The sequence below is a fragment of the Castanea sativa genome, chromosome 4 (assembly GCF_040712315.1).
Source record: "Castanea sativa cultivar Marrone di Chiusa Pesio chromosome 4, ASM4071231v1".
Classification (NCBI taxonomy): domain Eukaryota; kingdom Viridiplantae; phylum Streptophyta; class Magnoliopsida; order Fagales; family Fagaceae; genus Castanea; species Castanea sativa.
The window spans coordinates 50,440,421-50,456,141 of NC_134016.1; the positions used below are offsets into that span (position 1 = coordinate 50,440,421).

The 15,721-nt window shown below is 32.8% G+C and overlaps 1 protein-coding gene and 1 long non-coding RNA gene across 2 annotated transcripts; both read right to left on the reverse strand.

Moving 5' to 3' along the window:
- Positions 1–1,702: 1,702 nt before the first annotated feature.
- On the reverse strand, positions 1,703–3,626 carry LOC142632306 (uncharacterized). The gene is made up of 2 exons (XR_012843792.1): positions 3,490–3,626; positions 1,703–2,044 (listed from the first exon to the last, which is right to left on the reverse strand). It is a non-coding gene; the product is annotated as an uncharacterized LOC142632306 (long non-coding RNA).
- Positions 3,627–12,313: 8,687 nt separating this feature from the next.
- LOC142632188 (uncharacterized) lies at positions 12,314–13,430 on the reverse strand. The gene is made up of 2 exons (XM_075806602.1): positions 13,241–13,430; positions 12,314–12,793 (listed from the first exon to the last, which is right to left on the reverse strand). Exons 1-2 carry the CDS (start codon positions 13,323–13,325, stop codon positions 12,573–12,575), a joined length of 306 nt encoding a protein of 101 aa, XP_075662717.1. The 5' UTR covers positions 13,326–13,430; the 3' UTR covers positions 12,314–12,572.
- Between the last annotated feature and the right edge of the window lie 2,291 nt (positions 13,431–15,721).

The following is a 15,721-nucleotide window of genomic DNA, read 5'->3' on the forward strand; positions in this document are numbered from 1 at the left end:
CAGCTGAATTTCAAGGGCTAATACGTAGTTTCAGTTTGCTGGTCAGTGTTAGTTGTGGTTAAGGGTTTGCTCATTGTTTTGTTTTATAGGTTTTGTTTTGTCCCTTCGTTTCTAGTTCTTTTGTGTACGTTTGGCCAATAGCAGCTTGTTCTGGTGCTGCTGGCATGTGTTTGCAACTTGTTGCTGAGGTTTAATTATTGTATTTTGGTTCTTTATTTTAATGATTATGTTTAATTCATTTAAAAAAGAAGATAAGGAAAATGCATATTTTAAGAACTTCACAAACCCAAAAAAAGGGAAACAAAAGCATTGATGTAGTTTTATATATCGCCATATATACATCTAAACCAATATAAAGGGGAAAAAAACTTTCCATCTTAATTAATCTAGATTGTTAACTGATGAATTCAGATTGATTTATTATTATTATTATTATTATGGGTAATTTACACACCCCACCTAAGTTTGGATCACGTGATCGTACCCTCTACCTAGGATTTCTAAGAGAAAGAAGAGCTAATTAATCTGAATCTCAATAGGGTTTATTGGAGTAAAAGAAAAAAAAAAATCCATTTGCTTTCATATGCAAAGAAGATTCATGGCTCTTTTGCTAAAATAATTAAATGCAGGGGTGTGCATTTAAACCATCAACTTTGTTGAGTTTATAGGACCAGGTTGGCAAACAATGTTCAGATGTAATCAATTTATAGAAATCTTAGTGCGTCTTGGAGATTAGTTGGTACTGAAGTTATAGCTCTTGCCACAGACGTATTGTTGTGATAAAAACCTTTAAAATGTTCTTAAAGTTGGCCAAAGGTTCTGCTCTCATGATCACGGGTGCATTATCCATGGAAGCAGTCCATATAGTTGAAAAGTTCGGAGATATTCTAGTTCAGTAAAAGGCTTTTGCCATAAGTTTTCTATAGCTCGTAGAGTCTAGGCAAATGTTTTTCCCCCAAATGTAAAACTTCTGTCACTATAGTGGATTTACTTCATTGGGGAAGGTTTCCCCGTGGGCCCGTAGTGATTTTTTCCTTTGGAATAGTTTTTCCATTGGTTTTCCCTTCAACACCATATCACCATCTCCATTATATTTGATTTCATGTGATTGACACCATATATTATATGTCTTTCCATAATTTAATTGTGTTACTTCTGAACTGAATTTCGGCATAGTTGGACTAATATAAAAGCTTAGCCAAATTCACTAGGTAATCCATCAACTAGGGTCTAAAAACCCAATAAGCTTGACGAAATTGACCCAACCTAGTTCCCCATGTTGGTTTTTCGTGGGTTGGATTAGTTTAAAATTTGATTTCAAGCCCGTTTGGGTTATTGGTGTTTTCAACTGATCAAACCTAACTTAATCCATCATATATAGAAGACTATTTTATTACCCTTAATTATTTTAATTTTTTTAGTTTGATTAATTTTGGAATTTTGATAACTAGTTTTGATGAATTTGAAAATTTGGAATATGATTTATGCATATTATATGAATTGTAATAATTTATTAAAAACATTTCTTAAATAGTTAATGAAAATCTATTTACAAGGCACATAAAACATGTATTCACAATCCACCAATCTACACATATGATGGGATAGGATATGTTAAAATTTATCAATACAACAAGGTCAGTTTGGGTTGAAAAAGACCCTTCAATCCAATCCATATACACACCCTGAAATGACATTTACATTAAGTAAGTTTTATTTATTCTAGTTTTGGGCTCATGTTTTTTTTGTTGTTGTTGAATTGGTATATATTGGCCTCATAGATGACATTAAGAGTGTCTGACACATGAAATAACAGGGAACACCTGTTACGGATTTGGCCCTGAAGGTCCTGTAGGAGATGGTGGTGGTGGTTCAGAGGGCCGTCTCCTTGTTAGTCTCGGTGGTGGTGGTTGCTCCGCTATTGGTGGTGGCTGCTCCTCTAGTTTTGCAAAGTTGAAAGGTTGGCCTTTCCTATGTTTTGCAGTGACAGCTCCATATATATTTTTCCCATCTCTTGTAAAAGTTAACTTCTCCGTCTTTTCACCTGAGCATTGCATTGATGTAATTACCACAACATATTAAGAAAAAAAAAACAAAAGAAAAAGAAAAGGCAAATGGTTTTAAAAGGTCATAAATGCAGTGCAACCGGAAGTAGAAATGATTTGAAGGTAGTCTCGGAGCCAAATGAATGCTTGGGGGGCCCTTGGCCCCTCCAAAATTATTATTTTACCAATATAGTTATATTTTATAAATATTTAAAGGTTATATGAAAAAAAGAAGAGGAAGGAGTTGGGCCCCAAAACAAAGCATTAATCAACTAATCTAGTAATCATTCTAAAAAAAAAAATGAGAGTTTAGAGTTTATATACAATTGCAATAGAATGAAATAATTAGGTAGTAAGTTTTGTAAGTAAATAGTGGAACCCTCAATTTTTAGCTAAATTTCAAATTTTATTAATGCGTTCAAATCATTCAACACTGATAATATCTGCAATTTGGTTGAAATTTTATATCCTCAAGATTTCATCAAGAAAAAAAAAAGCTCATATGAGACTTTGATTATAATATTATGATTTTGATTTGTCAAACATGGATGAAGTTTTGCAAACAATTTATATATCAAAAAGGAAATTATGAATAATTTTGCTATAAAAATAATAACCGATGAAGTTTATTAAGTGAAGTATTATTGTTGAGCATGACCTTGATGGAAGATACTATATATATATATATATATATATATATATATATATATATATATATATTTGGTTCTATATATTTTGATGTTGTATACCCAATTATGCAATGTTTGTAAACTTATTAGAGTTTAAGAAGATTATAGATTTCTCTTAAAAAGAAGATCTTGTGTGTAGGTGTATGTATATACATATTAAAGTTGATAATTTTGTGTATATGTAAATAACTTACTTTAGAATAAAAAAAATTTAAAATTTATATTTTCATACACATAAATATAATATGCGGATTTTTTTAGGGTAATGTATATTTGTGATTTGAGTATATCTTGACACAATAGTTTGGCTCCTCTAACTCAAACTTTTTGGCTTTACCACTGTTTGAAGGTTTTGAAGGTAAAGCAAACAATATATTTTTGGTTGCAAAGGCTTTTCCACCCAATTGCCAAGTATCAACTTATAGTGGAGGTGAAACTAAAAAATCTAGAAGGGGAGTTCAAACCTTAACAGATATTGATGGAGTGGTGTCGCTAAAAGTGTTTGATTCATTATATGTTACTATTGATTGGATCGTTAGGAAACAAATTAGTCCATGTCCATTTTCAGGCCTGAGGCTTCAAAGTTAATCTGAATCAGTCACATTAAGTACCCACACAGGAATACCGGGAGAACATGCTATACTCTCTCTCTCAGAGTACACACAGAAATAAACAACATAAATGTAAAGCTACAGCCTCTAGATATATACATGTCAATTACAATGTAAAATTAGAGAAAAGGGTGATACTCTTACCGGTGACAAACAAGCTCCATGCAAGAAATAGGGTCGAAAGTATAAGAAAACTGAGGAGGCGTCTCTTTATCAACTCAAACGCCATGTTTCCTTGTAGAAAAGATGCATGAATATCACAATATATAGGGAGCTATATGTTCCTAGCTCTGTGTTCCTGCAATTTCATACCAACATCTTTAGTCCTTTTCCATTACCGGGTCAAAGTTGACAAATTTGCCATTTACATCTTTAGACCTTTTCCATTACCTAATGACCATGACTTGGAAAAATCCTCCAACGAAATGTACAGTAACACATTCTTCAGAATTAAGGAAGCTACCTATCTATACTTTTCTATATGCAACGAATAAATATATACCTTCTTTCTAGAAGTCCTATGTTTTAATTAGTTTAGCGATTTTTTATTTTAATTACAGTTATTTTGCACAATTTTTCATTCATATGACGTTGTAATGAATGTGGACTAGGGGAAGCGCATTCATACTGTAATAAACTCTATCCAAGTCAAGGTCGACGCCCATTTTGATTTGTTGTGCAAGCAAAGTATTCTACTTGTAAAAATAGGCTATTAAGGTAAGTCATTAGACCGAACCACCATAATCAAGCCTCCCTTTCTCAGGTCTAGGGGCACATGGCGGCGCATGAGCCACTGTTAGAAAGATCTTCCTCCATTCTAGCTACTCAATAGAGAAATAATCGTGTCAATCAAAGCTTCCAAACATCCGTATGTGCCATTAGAACCTTCTTTCAGAGATCCTACACACTTCAAATGCCGCCACATACTATTGGGCCTCTTCAGGAATCGGCAACATATTTCATCCACCCCGTGCATGATACACATCTCACAGGCCTACCATATGAATTTGTGGCCACGTGTCAATACTGAGACATGACAGTTTAGCCCTAGGACTACAATAGTAGTAGACATTAGCTAGACGTGCATGTCACCTTTGCTCTACCATATCATAACCTTGTGTAACACATCAGCCTACCTGCTGCCACATTAATCGCACATATCATTGGGTTTTTATTTTTATTTTTATTTTTAAATTTGTTTAATTAAATATATAATAAATATTAATTCATTAAATAATTTTTTTAATGTTATAAATGCAAAACTATGTTGTTATAAGAAAGTTGACGAAGTTTTTTTAACGGCAATCGAGAGAAAGATTAAATAAACTTATTGTGTGAAAGTTAATGAACTAATATGATAATTTATCAAAGTTTTATGTGTAAATTGTATTTTTGCCAATTTAATTTGAAGTATCTCATTGAGTACTTGCCCAAGAGATATTGTTTAATCTTAATTAGGAGATAAGTTTGATGCTTACTATTTATGTCTAAGTTAAAGTAAGAACTGAACCACATAAGGGTACGTTTGGTAGTAGTATTTAAGTATTATTGTTCAGTTTTAAGTGTTGTGGAAATACGTGTTTAAGTATTTTAGAAATACGTGTCAAAAGTGTCATTGTTATTTAAACACTGAAAACTGTTGTTTAAACAATAATGCCAAACACCCCCTTATGCTCGCCAAAAATGGAAATTGTTGTTTCACGTTTCACGTTTCTCGATGTATACATAATGTCCATACTTTCACACCAAATGTTTTGTTTTTCTTTTTTAAGAATTTCAATAACTGATTTATACAGACAATTTACTAAGTGATTGTGAGACAATGAAACATACCATTACCATTGAAATGACATTGATTCTCCACGCAAGCAGGCTAAAAATTAACAAAGAGGAGGTGTTGCTTGACCTTAAGGGTCCGTTTGGTTGGGATGAAATAGAGAGGATAGAATATAGTGGAGAGAAAATTGATTTTATGGGTGTTTGGTTGGAGAGAAGGGAAAAATGAACAATTAGTGGGGCCTATGTGTTTTCTCCCTTTATCCACCAAAATTATATCTCTCCAATTTTGAGAAGAAAATAAAGGGGAGATGAATAGTTGCAAGCAATGGCTGAACTACCCCCTCCTCCTCTTATAACAAGGACCTTTTTTTTTTCCCCAGAATGTGATATTGGTTTTGCTTTTCTTATTTATTTATTTAATTTTTTTGGAATTTAACTAGACTTGAAATTTTTTTAGGCATGATTTTTCTTTTTTAATAAATTTGGGTGATTTTTTTTTGTGTGTGTGTGTGTGTGTAGATGTTTGTGACTTTTTTGTTTTAATTGGGAAAATGAGTAAATTTATATAGACTCATTTTTTTCATTTCTTCACTTTTTCATCCCAACCAAACACAAATGAGAGAAACTAAAATCTCTTTTATCATCCCACTTTTCTATCCCTTCCCTATTTTCTATCCTTCAACTTTTCCACCCCTCCAATAAAATAGAACTAAGCCTCATGCATATTGACTTGCGGGGCAGCGGGAAGATGTATATATGAATAATACAAAGTATGCAACAATTTGTAATTTGCAAATGTAGATATGACTTCTTGTGACACTTGTGAGTAATAAATCCTACGTCAAGGGGAAAAAAAAATGAGAATAATGAATTGATATTAAAGCTTTGAGGTTGAGACCCACATCGAGCACTAGTCCAGAGACGTGTTAATTTGTTGCATTTCGTTTGAACGACTTGTCTTGATCTTTGCCAGTTTAATATAACTCATGGAAAACTTGATCAAACCCTCCTCAGTCCTCAACCAGAGCTGTATTCCTTTTACTTTTTTCGGGTCAAGGTTGGAGTAGTTTAACTATATATTAATTACAATGTTGTGGCATTTCTAGGTAATGACCCAATATACCAACTACCAGTTATTGCTTATGGGGGGTGGTACGTTATTGGAAGCAACCTTCAGTTTTCACTTCCCGTGGAATCCATATCCTTCTTTCTTTTTTCACTTGAAATAGAGAAATCAAAGTGTGATATGTGCTTTCCTCCAAAGAGAAACTAGCTAGTTAAACAGAACTAATGTTTGGTTAATCAAAATGAAAAATTGTTATTTATATAAGAGTGTGACGTGCTTTCTCACCTGTGCAACTTGCATTGATCATAGAGGATTATGTATATTAACTGTGATAGATTTGATCTTTTTAACTGTCGTGGAAGGAAGATTCAACTTATTTGGTATGACAAGTTATTAGGAGCATTAGATGTGGCAGGAAATATTTTCCAAGGAGATCAACCAAATTTAACTGGCCTATAGCCCACAAGCCCAAAACTGTAATTGACTTTGTGGAGTATTGCACATTTTACATAGATCATAAACAAAGTTAATTGTTGAAAAGTTAGATGTTCTTGATTAGGGAGGTGTTGGAGGACAATTTTTGCTTAAAAAAAACAAGGTGTAATCACTGGACTCGACTCACTTAAACTTTATCATACTTAGTGTGAGATCTTTACAAATATTATGTAATACTACTCGAACTTACAACAAATAATACATGATACTAGTACTACTTGAATTTACAATTTTCGAACTTGCATGCATGATAGATCATATGTGATATTACTCGAACTTACAATTTTTAAACTTGCACCCATGATATTATGATAGGTAACACGATTAACGAGTCATACGGACTATATATCTATCATCATCCCAATCGTCCATCACCAAAATTTGTGGACCCTATTCATTAAACCTTGATAGATGTTAATGTGGAGACTAGTGTCGAGCTTTAATAAAATTGTTTTTCTTCACTCGTTTCTTGGATCAATCTTCATGTTTTTAATAATACCACAAGTTATGTTTGAACAACACATTTCTTGATAAATTAAACCCAACTTAGATCTACCCGATTACAAGTAAAGTGCGTTTTGTCAAAGGAAAAACCAATACATAGAAAATATGACCCTAACATATAATGAGTTCATCATAAAAAGTAACAATTATAAATTGCACACACATATCCATTATAATTATTCAATTGAAGTAATGAGAAAAAAAAAAAAAAACTTTGGAGAAATATTGTAGAATAAAATTTGATATAGAATGAGTTTTTCTATTTCTCCTTAATTTTAAAACAAATACACATCCAAACACCCAAAATCAATCACATTATTTACAAAACCCATAAATCTACAATGTTCGAACTTAACATCAAAATCGCAATTGCCCTTACCACTTAATATAAAATGCAAACCCCCTTCCTTGGTTGTAATAAACTCTTATGGCTTAGGATCATATGAGATAACAATGTTAGAGTTAAGTAAGTGTCGTCGAAAGATTGAAAGTAAATAACAACGTTTTTGGTCTGTGTGTAATTGGCATGAGATGACATGAAGGATTATGGGCAAGTATATATAAAAGAGTAGAAGTGTAAGAGGTGAAAATGGTAAATTAAATTGCAAAGAGTTTTATGTGTATATGTTAGGGATGAAAAGTCCTAAAACATTGAACTAAAGGATAAAAAAAAATTATTTTTTAATTAGAAAAGTTTTGAAACTTTAAACCAAATGAAACAAAAAATTAATATTTAATTTAATATTTCTGATTTGACACTTGAAAATTTTTCAATTTTCTTTGCATAGAATTTGTCACTTGACAAAATTTCATACTTTTCTACACGAGATCTCTGCTTTTATATATATTTGGAGATCCTACAAAATGATACTCATCTACATTATAAATCTTATGGAGGCACTACAAAAACCGACCTATACCAACGTGTGTTCTAGCATAATGAAAATGTAAAAGGCATTGGTCTTTGAATTCTTTTCCTGAGGTAAGGAGATTATTTAATTTATCTTATGTGAATAAATTCATAACAATAATGGTAATTTTATGTAGAAGTAATACTGCACTACTTACAATATACCGCCTTACTTCTTGTAAAATTTGTAATGCTTGTAACGTTGTTTTTACAATAAATAAACTTAATTTTGATATTTGTAGTATATATTCATTCTAATAAATAAGAGATGTCTAATCCATGACATTACAAGGAACACCTCTTATGGGCCTGACCCGAAAGCCCCTTTAAGAAATGACAGCGGTTGTTTAGTAATACGTCTATTCCTTAGCTTCGGCATTAGTGGGTGCTCCACTAGTGGCGGCTGTGATTCCCCCAGTGGCGGTGGCTGCTCAACTAGTGGTGGTGGCTGCTCAACTAGTTGTGGCAGTGGTTCAAGTAGTGGGGGTGGCTGCTAGTCTAGTCTCCTATGTTCTTCAGTGACAAACTATTCTTTCCCATCTCTTGCATTAGTTAACTTCTCCATCTTTTCTCCTAAATATTGCATTCAAGTAACTACCACAACATTCTTCTCAAAAAAAGAAAAGAGTAATTAAACACAATGTATAACCGGAATTAGAATTTTGCATTGCCATTCACATTATCCATTTGTTATTTTTGGTTATTAGGCTTTTCCACCAACTTGCCAAGTATGAACTCATGGAGGTGAGACTGATATATACCAAGAACGCGAAGTTTAATTCTAACCGAATATTGATAGGGTGTGGTTAAAACTTAAAAGTGTTTGTTTTTTTATTATATATTATGGTTGATTAGATTGTTGGAAATATAAAAATCTTCTATACACTTTTTGTATTTCACTTTGTATGTATTCCAACAATGAAAATTTGCCATATATTCTTTTTACTTTCTATATAAAATAACTAAAGTTTTATATGAAAAAAATCACGCACGTGACAATTGATGGAACATAAAGTAGAATACAAAAATAATATTTGTATTCATTTGAGTACCCACACAAAAAAAAACTGGAAGAACATGTTTGATGCTCTCTCTCTTTTGCTTTCTGTTGTTCACACAAACATATACCCAAAGAAATAAGCAACATAAATGTGAAGCTACAGCCTCGAGATATATACCTTGTCAAATAAAATAAATAACCTACGGAGCATTTAGTTTGCTGTAATATACTTTTTTATGTGAGGCACATTACAATGATGCGACATTAAGATTTTTAGTTTATTTTATTTTTTCTAAAATTACTATAATTTAAAATTACAAAATATATCACATCATTTTTAATCTCATTAAATTCTTAAACAATGTAATGTTGTATTATTGTATTGAGATTAGTAAATTACATTAATGTAAAATTGTAATAATATAATATTACGGAGTAATGTAACATTATGGCGAACTAAACGTCCCCGTAAACATGCTCAATGCAAGATATAAAGTGGTAAGTATAAGAAAACTAATTCGGGGGAAGCGTCTCTTGCATGGTTTTCAGATCCAGACTGTTCAATGAACCGTAAAAGAAAGAAGTTCAAGGTTTTTAAGGTCAGATCGAGGTTGAACCAAAGTCGAATCGTGATAATGTCATAATTAATTTAATAATTATTTAAATATAAATAAATATATTAAATTAGTGTAAATAGAAAATTTAACTAAAATAATCCAATTAAATATAAATATCTATATTTCAAATTAATATTTTCATATTATAACTTTTACAAGACAAATAAAAAATATCAAATCCTAAGCAAATTTAACTATAATATCTATTTATTTATTTATATATTGATTAGTTAAACTTGTAATAATAATAATATTGGAGTAATAGTAGTATCATAACATTTTATATAAATTTTGTCATAATTTACCCCATAACGAGACGTGAGCGGTAAATATATAAACCCATAATTTTTTTTTTCATTACTCACACTTTTTATGTTTCAAGCAAAAAATTGTATAAAATATTATGACACTACTTTTTACTCTTAAAAATATTTAAAATATTTAATGCACCTATCAAATGAATGTTACATCACATTGGGCAGCTGAAACAAATATCTAAATCTAACGGCTGAAATTTGTTAGCTTTTATTAAAAAATTTGAACCTTTCATCATTTCCAAGCTAGCCACGTGAGGGACAGGGAGTCAGGGACTTACGAATTGACAATGAGTAAAGAAGACTAAAAAGTAACAAAAAGTCTAAAGAAAGAGAAACACAGTTCAGCCAAAAAGAGGAACTTACATAGCATCAACGGAAAAAGAAAGAGAAGAAGAAGAAGCAGTAGCAGAGCTGCAGAAGACGAAGGCATGATCGGCGACTGTGTTTGCAGAAGACGAAGATACGTGTTACTGTAATTTGTGTGTGTGTGTGTGTGTGTTTTTTATTTTTTTTTATTTGATCTGAAGTAGTTTGTGTTTACTGTTTATTTGCTGAGCAAGTGTGGAGTTTGTTTTCAATTTGTTTTGGCGCTGACCCTGCTTCGCTGTGTTCTTCTTCTTCTTTTTTTTTTTTTGAGGAACTGTTCTTCTTCTTCTTTTTTTCTTCTTCTCTGGTTCTTCAGGTTAGTGTATTGGCCAAAATTCACCGGCAAGCTGAAACAAAAAGAAACCGTTCGAACCTCAAAAACCGGTCACGGTTCTCAGAACCGTACGGTCCGACCACGGTTTGCACGGATTCTTGCTTTTTTTTTTTTTTTTCTCTATTGAAGTTAAAAAAACCACAAAATTCAGAGGGTCGATGATTTTTCGGTCGGACCGTACGGTCCGGTCCGGTCCGAGTTTCAAAACCTTGGTCTTTTGATCACCTCAAACATCATGTTACCTTGTGGAAGAGACGCATGAAGATCACAAGTTCCTTAATTTCTGTCCTTTTCTTTTGCCTTTATCAGGTCAAAGTTGGCGAATTTGCCATTTACGATCTCATTGCAATGATAATTCAAGACTACTTATGACCTGGAAAAATACCATAATGAAATGCACAGGAGTTACCAATTTCGGAGGGAATATCTTTTACGTTCGAGTTGCATGGGATACATAGCCATCTTTACATCAAAAGATAATCTTGAGTGCAAGGTCACACTTGAGATAAATAAACCATTTTTTTTGTTGTTGTAATTAAAGCTACCATGTATAATTGTTGATGAATGAGAAATGAAAGTTAAGTTTTACTCTCATACAGCTCACGAGGTTCGTGGGAATAAGTACTAAAGCCAAAAAAAAATGAAGTGGTTCCTGTTCTGATGAGTCAAGGAGTTGGGCCAATGATATGCCAAGTTACCAACCCAAGTTATGAGGGCTGTACGTACAGTACGTTATTGAAAATAACACTTAATTCTCAATGTATTCTAACCCTTTATTTTTTGGGCTGCTTTCAAAAATTACGAGGATAGGCAATGTATAAGCCATGTAACTCTAACATAGGTTATACTATCATGAAAAATACTAAAGATAGTAAGATATAAAGTCTAAATTATATTACATAATTTTTATAAATTGATATAATAATAAATGTGATTGATAGATTTTAGTAACAATCAAGTTTAATAACGCAAACTTGTAATTCAGTGAGGCATTAAATTATTTTGATGTATGTTGGAATTGGTAGGGTGTGGTTACTTGTTTAACTTGTCCACTTTTGAGGAGTTTATTTTTAGCGTGCCTCTTTGTTGTTGGATTAAATGACACCCCGTCCACTATGGGTGTGTAGCCATTTATATATAAATTTTGAAACATAATAAATAAATGTTTGAATAATTATTTTGTAGTTATAGACCTATCAATTTGTAAAGATTATAATAAATAAACTCCAACAAGCTTAACGAAATTGATCCAACCTAGTGCCTCAAGTTTGTTTTTTGAGGATTGGTGGGTGGGATTGGGTTAGAATTTTATTTCAAACCTTGGGTTTGGGTGATTAGTTTTTTTAGCCCATCAAACCCAACTTAATCCATCATATATATATAGAAGTTTATTTTATTACCCTTAATCATTTTAATTTCATGGTTTGATTGATTTTGGTATTTTGATAATTAGTTTTGATGAATTTGAAATATGACTTACACATATTATGTGAATTGTAATAATTTATTTTAATTTTTTTTTAAATAGTTGATAAAATCTATCTATAAGGCACTTAAAACACGTATGCACAATCCACGGATCTAAACATTTCTAACTAAATTCATGTGAGTTTGAGTTAGTTTCTATACATGTAATAGATTGGATTGAGTTGACATTTCTCAACCCAACAAGTTCGGGTTATGTCTAAAAGGTCCCTTCAATCCAACTCATACACCCCTAAAATGACATTTACATTAAATTTTATTTATTTATTCTGGTATTGGCCTTATTTTTTTGAATTGGTATTGGCCATATTGATGACATTAAGAGTGTCTAACACATGAAATTACAGTGAAGGCCTACGGGATTTGCCCTGGGGGCCCTGTAGGAGATGGTGGTGGTGGTTTAGCAGGACGTCGCCTTCTTAACAGTCTTGCTCTTGGTGGTTGCTCCCCAATTGGTGGTGGCTGCTCCTCTAGTTTTGCAAAGTTGAAAGGTTGGCCTTTCCTATGTTTTGCACTGATGGCTCCATATAACTTTTTCTCATCTCTTGCAAAAGTTAACTTCTCCGTCTTTTCACCTGAGCGTTGCATCGATGTAATTACCACAACTTATTATAAAATAAAATAAAAACAATAGAAAAATGAAAAGCAAATGGGTTTAAAAGATCATAAACACAGTACAACCGGAAGTGGAAATGATTTGGCAGTAAAGAAAAATTAACAGCATATTTTTGGTTGCAAGGGTTTTCCACCCAATTGCCAATTAAGCACCAATTTACAATGGAGGTGAAACTGATAAATCAAGAAAGGGAAGTTCCATTTTCAGGCCTGAGGCTTCAAAGTTAATCTGAATCAGTCACATTGAATACTCGCACAGCAATTCCGGGAGAACATGTTATACTCTCTCTCTCTCCTTCACACCCAGAGTACACACAGAAATAAACAACATAAACGTAAAGCTAGAGTCTCTAGATATATAAATGTCAATTACAATGTAAAATTAGAGAAAAGGGTGCTACTCTTACCGGTGACAAGCAAGCTCCATGCAAGAAATAGGGTGGAAAGTATAAGAAAACTGAGGAGGCGTCTCTTTATCAACTCAAACGCCATGTTTCATTGTGGAAAAGATGCATGAATATCACAATATATAGGCAGATATGTACCTTTGTTTCCCTGCAGTTTCATACCATCATCTTTAGTCCTTTTCCATTACCGGGTCAAAGTTGACAAATTTTCCATTTACAAGCTGATTACATTTATAGGTAATGACCATGCATGATTTGGAACAATCCCACAATGAAGTGTACATAAGTTACCAATGCAATTTGAAATGGGAAATCTTTTGTGTTTCCACGGAAATGGATAGTCGTGTGTGTACAGTAACACATACTTGAGAATTAAGGAAGCTACGTATATATATTTTTCTATATGCAACAGATAAATACATACTCTCTTTCTAGAAGTCCTATGCTTTAGTTTAGCCATATTTGATTTTAATTACAGTTATTTTTTACAATTTTTCATTCACAATGTTGTAATGTGGACTAGTGGGAGCGCATTCACACCATAAAAAATTCCATCCAAGTCAAGGCTCAAGCCATTCCGACTTGTTGTGCAAGCGAAGTATTTTACTTGTATTAAAAATTTTGCAACCACGGTTTGGTGTATCGTTAGCTTAAGATTTATTCTCTTAAAAATATCTCACATTGTTTATTATAATCGACTATTTAGTAGGGTGGAAATGAACCATTAAAGGTAAGTCATTAATTTGAACCACATAATCATCTCTCTCTCTTATTTTGACATGGGATCAGTGCTACGACTCTAATATTTAAGTGTGTTCAAGAGAAGTCTTTGTCTTACTTGGCATTCCACCACTACCTTCATCTTCGTCGGCATACCACACTACTGTTATCAAAACTCTCTGACTTGCCTTTATTGCCGCAATAAGTTTACGTATCGTACTTGAGCTTAAGCCTCATGAATATTGCCTTTAATAATGAATTGATATTAAAGCTTTGAGCCCCACATCGATCGAGTACCTAGTCCAGACGTGTTAATTTGTGGCAGTCCGTTGAAAAGAGTTGTCTTAGTCTTTACCAGTTTAGCACTACAACAACTCATTGAAAACTCGATCAGACCCTCCTCAGTCCTCAACTAGAGCTGTATTCCTTTTACTTTTTTTTGGGGTCAAAGTTGGAATAGTTTAACTTTAAAATGCTTCTGTGAAATTTCTAGGTAATGGCCCAATATACCTACTACCAGTTATGGCCTATGGGGGGTGGTATGTTATTGGAAGCAACCTTCAGTTCTCACTTCTCGATGTATTTTATTTGGATCCATTTCCTTCTTTCTTTAATTTGTCACTTGAAATAGAGAAATCAAGTGTGATATGCATGTGCTTTCCTCCAAAGAGAAATTAGCTAGTTAAACAAAACTAATGTTTGGTTAGTCAAAATGATATCGTTATTTATATAAGAGTGTGATGTGCTTTCTCACCTGTGCAACTTGAATTTATCATAGAGGATTAAGTATTGGACAATTATTACTCCTCTTGGACTCAGAAGTTGAAGGCCTAATCCTCAAATACTGGACGAGACTTTGATGGGCAAGTTGCCCAAACCAAACACATGCAAGTGTGGTCCAACCAAACAGGTTGGGAGCGCAAGAAAAAAAATTTCTTACCTATTTTGAATTCAATGGGAAATTTTGGAAGTGATCTTGGTTTATTTGCAAAGCCCATGAGCCCATAGATAGGGTATTGTGCAAACTGCCAAATACATTGTGTGAGGTTGGAATGCTTACATCTGTTGAATGTGTCTAGATCCATAAACCTCAAATCCACATTAAATGCAAGTCCATTATACTATTGATGCTGTCTTCCGTTGGAGGATTTCTTTCTTTTAGCGCACACTAACCCATCCCTCAATAATTTTCTACATGTTAAATTTTCCTTGCATTTGCTAGTCACTTTTATTTGTGTTTAGTAGTACATACAGAATGACTTCTTTCCCTCTCCTCACATATTCCTAATTTTCTCTCATTTGCTGCCATTAATGTAAATTATTGTCATTTACCGTTGGTTTACTCTCACATTTGTTCATTTTGGCTTTTGCTAGTTTCTTGTTTGGATGTAATTTTTGGGATGCACTAGTTGCCTTCATCACGTAGAATGTCAACTTATTCAGTGTACGTAATTGCCTCAAGGCTGATGTTAGTATCAGATTTGACTTTTCCAACTTGAACTTGAACATGGGTTTGAAAGAAAAGTTAATCAAATCTTTGCACGTGGTAAGGTTGCAAAGACCCAATCTAGAGTAATATAAATTAACTTATGTGTTCCTTAAAGATATATATGAAAGCCTTCAAATTTCTAAATTGAATTGTAAAACATATAGCCTTGGGAATGCACTTCGCATAGTTGTCCAATAAGGATATAGCAATTCATTATTCATGTTCACCTTATAATGCAAAACAAAAACGCAAGAGGCTAAATATCATTCTAA